Raw genomic sequence first — 3,931 nt, forward strand, 5'->3', positions numbered from 1 at the left:
TGCAATTGTAGAGATTGAGCAGTGTTCTGAGTCGTGGTCAAAGGTCTGAGGTCATCAAATAGTGGGGCTATTCGATAAAGGGGCAAGTCTCATTGCCCCTGATAAGGGTATAAAATCTTCGATATTGGCCATGGTAAGCGTAGATTATGTTAGGGAGAGCATCAGTCACGGGTCTCCATCAGGGGTAAGGGCTAGACAACTAAACAAGGGAATACGTTCCTATGGCTCCCCCAGGCCGTTTAGGACTGGCAAAAAGTCAGCTTTTCAGCTCTAACACCTTAGGAAGTGAATAGTATATGGGGTTGGATAAAGGGATGGAAACGAACAAGAGGAAGGGAAAAAGACTGTGCAAAATTGATTGAGTCAAGGGCTGAGGCCAAAGGCAGGTGAGATCCCCAGCACTTGGTCTTAGTCCTCGTCTCCTAAGCCCCCACGGCATCAACAGGCAAGGGATTGGGGGCGGGGGATTGATTCAATTTTGTCCTTCACTTTATGATTTGTTTTACATGATGAATGATATTCAAACTCAATATAAATGCCACTTGTGTTTTTATTATCACTCATAGATAATACATAAATGAAAATATCTAATCAATTTATATGTGTTGAAGATATAACAGAATATACATCTACACATATGTTCTCCTTTAAAGCAATTACAACAAATGATCCATTACATTGGAAGACAAGTAACATGACTGGAATACATTAATACTCCTATTTTTCCAATATAACATATTTTGTAACCATACAGTTTGAAGAATGAATCAAGCAAGATAACCTATGAAACACATAACAGCAGTCAATAATTATGGTTATATTTCTGACATTTACAGGCTTTAACTTCAGAGGTTCCTCGATCTCTCATCTTGGCCAACACCTCAAATAATTTGCAAGCTTCTCATTCCCCTTGAATTGTAAAGCCATATAAACACATGCAAAGTTACACTGTATAATGCAATTCTTTTAAATTGATAATGAATAAATATCTCATGTTACAGAGAAGATTCTTTGATCTTTATACAAGCATAGCAATAACTTTATTCCACATAATCTGAGAAATACTTGGGTTGAGCGTGGCAAGGAGGAGTGTGGGTGAGGCAAGGTGATAACGAGATGCATTATAATCCTGTAAGAGGGTATGGCATGAAACCATCCAGTTAAGAAACTGACTGAGAGTCTGAACCCATGCAGGTTGACCCGAAAGCGTCACCAAGGAAGGAAGGAGAAGGCGATCTCGCAGTGCTGAAGTCTCTGCAAGGACCTGCATATGATTTGTGGCCCATAAGCCTGACCACACAATAAGACCCATAACCAAAAGATCAAGGTAGAAAGTAATGCGCTGCTGCTGCTCATGCACTGCAACAAGGTTATCGTCTGTCTTTCTCTTCAGGTGATCTCTCAGTCGTCCTAGTAGCTGCAAGAACCATGAGGTGCTCTCATTTACGTGGCACCTAGTTACTAAAGTGTTTGACATGACACTAAGCAAATGCGAGCGATCACCAGGCAAAGAAGCTGCAGAGTCTACTAAGTCATTGAGCCAGGGCAGAGCCATTTCCTCTGGATCCTTCTCTGCTACATGGCAACGTAGCACAGCTGCTCTGTACAGTCTCTCATTTGTAACTTCCCACCAAAGTGATGGAGAGGTTAGTCGTTCTATGTGCTTTTGTGGTAGGTCAGCAACACATGCCTTGTAGGTGTTATAAACGTCTTCATCTGTAGGGTCCATATTTTCATTTAGATGTTCAATAGCATTACTCAAAACATTTCTATTAGTGTCAAAGATGAAGTCAGCAGTAAGGACTGGTTTTACCGACTCTAATATAGCTTTCATATGTTTTGGATCAGATATGCGTTGTTGGAAAATGTATGCTATGAAAGGCTGCAAGAAGTTTGGAGGGACTCCACGACCAATGTGGTCTAACAGCCCAAAAAGTGTAATTTCATCTTCTTTGGTTAAGCCATTGGTTGGTGCTGGTACCATCCACTGGCTTACCAGGTTACATGCAGAGGGGGACTTATTACTCTGTCTTGCAGCAATTCTAAAGAGACTATGTCGAATTCTTGTTGTCCAATCTGTATTTGAAACTGACTGGGCTGCATAAAGTACCTTTTCCAAAAATATCCAATCTAAAGCTGGATATGGCCGTGGCAATGGCTGACCCAAAGATTCCATTGCTAACACAGCACACCTTAGCAATCTCTGCTTCTGAGCAGTTTCTGAGCAGTTTTCCAACATATCAGGGAAGTCTATTAGGAAATTCACAAGAGTTCTCAATATCGAGGTGTCTTTAAGGAAACTGTATGAAGGAGGCTCTGGTTGACCACCACTACCTTTGACACCTCTGCGCTTTGCCTCCTGAACGGCTGTCATGTAGATTCCTTTTGGAAGTCCAGCTACTTCTCGTGCAACTAGAGATTTAATGAAGTTCTGCACATGTGGGATGTGGGATTCTGGACATCCCTTCATCAACTTAATCCAGCCTACAGCAGGGACATAATCCAAGACATCCACTGGGTTACGTGCAGCTTCAAAGGGTGTTGCGGCCATGCTAGGTGGCAACTGGTGTCCCTCCCTTGCATATTTTGGTAACATTCTCAGGGTATAACTGCCATATTTGTAATTTTCCAGTGACTTATATGCTGCTTCCACTACATCTAAGCTATGATGATGACTGACCCAATTCCACAGAATTATAAGAGAGTTCTCTGTGAATTTCTCATACTCTGAGCTTTCTACATGGAGTGTTGGGACAAGCCCTAGGAGATTGCATAATTTTACAGTAATTTCAGGCCTATTGTCTCTCACCAATTTAGGAGCAATAACTCGCCAAGTGGTCCGCAAGTCTATGACTTGGTTGGAGCATAAAGCATATATACCATCAAGGGCTATCAAGGCTTGAGCTGTCCCCTCATTACCACGGCATTCATTCAACACCTTTGAGAGCAGCGGCAGCAATTCCTCGCCATGCTGGGAAGGTCTGAAGAGAAATAACAATGTTTGTTAGTAATTTCCTCTAAAATATGAACAAAGCAATAAAACTCTAGAATAAGAATATAAAATTATAAACACTGTCAAAACTCAATTATCTGATTCCAGATAATTGAGAGAGATTAATTACTTTTCACTATTGCATATGAAAACCCAAATTACAGGGATGTGGTGAAGGTTTAATACACTCTCCCTAAACTGTTATTTGACTGGAATTCATCCATGAACTTTCTGCATTTGTAATATCCATGCACTTATTCTACAGGCTTGTTGTAACATCACATAAAACGAACTTACTTTGATTTACAAATGCTGGTGACAACAAATGCCCTTGCAATCTGAACTTCTGCAGAATTTATTGACCTATCGTTAATCAGCTGTGACAGGTATGAGTAAGTTCGAGGTTCTACTGTCCACAGATCATACACGAGACGCAGGACAAGTGGGCGCAGGGAACCAGACCCCCACAGAGCAAGGAGAGTCTTCAGCACCAATGCAACACATAGCTGTTGTGAAAGGTAGGGTTATATCACCTACAAATAGTTTTGGTATATATCTTTAATTTCAGGCAATTTAACACTAGTATACTGAAGCTGGTTTACTTGAACTTCAGGAGAAAATATAACACATTATAAACATTCTAGCAAAATAACATGTGTCATACCTTATTAACTGCTAATGATGGCAGAGTGTACAGTATTGTGAGACGTGTTGCTGGGTCAGGTTCACGACCTAGTCTGTAGAGGACCATGGGGAATACTTCTAAGGAGAGGGACTTCTTCTTCATCACCTCCTTTTCTAGTACCTGGAAAAGAGCAGCACAATAAACTATGTATAGATACACACACAGACACACACAACACACACACACACACACACACACACACACACACACACACACACACACACACACACACACACACACACACACACACACCA

The 3,931-nt window shown here is 41.2% G+C and overlaps 1 protein-coding gene across 1 annotated transcript; it reads right to left on the reverse strand.

The window, feature by feature from the left end:
- Positions 1–532: 532 nt before the first annotated feature.
- Positions 533–3,797, reverse strand: LOC125027122 (focadhesin-like; the record flags this gene model as incomplete). Its single annotated transcript, XM_047615961.1, is given in 3 exon segments — positions 533–2,981; positions 3,290–3,498; positions 3,657–3,797. Coding segments are annotated over 3 exon segments (2,313 nt in total), but the record flags the coding sequence as incomplete, so codon positions are not given.
- Between the last annotated feature and the right edge of the window lie 134 nt (positions 3,798–3,931).

The sequence above is a fragment of the Penaeus chinensis genome, chromosome 7 (assembly GCF_019202785.1).
Source record: "Penaeus chinensis breed Huanghai No. 1 chromosome 7, ASM1920278v2, whole genome shotgun sequence".
NCBI lineage: Eukaryota > Metazoa > Arthropoda > Malacostraca > Decapoda > Penaeidae > Penaeus > Penaeus chinensis.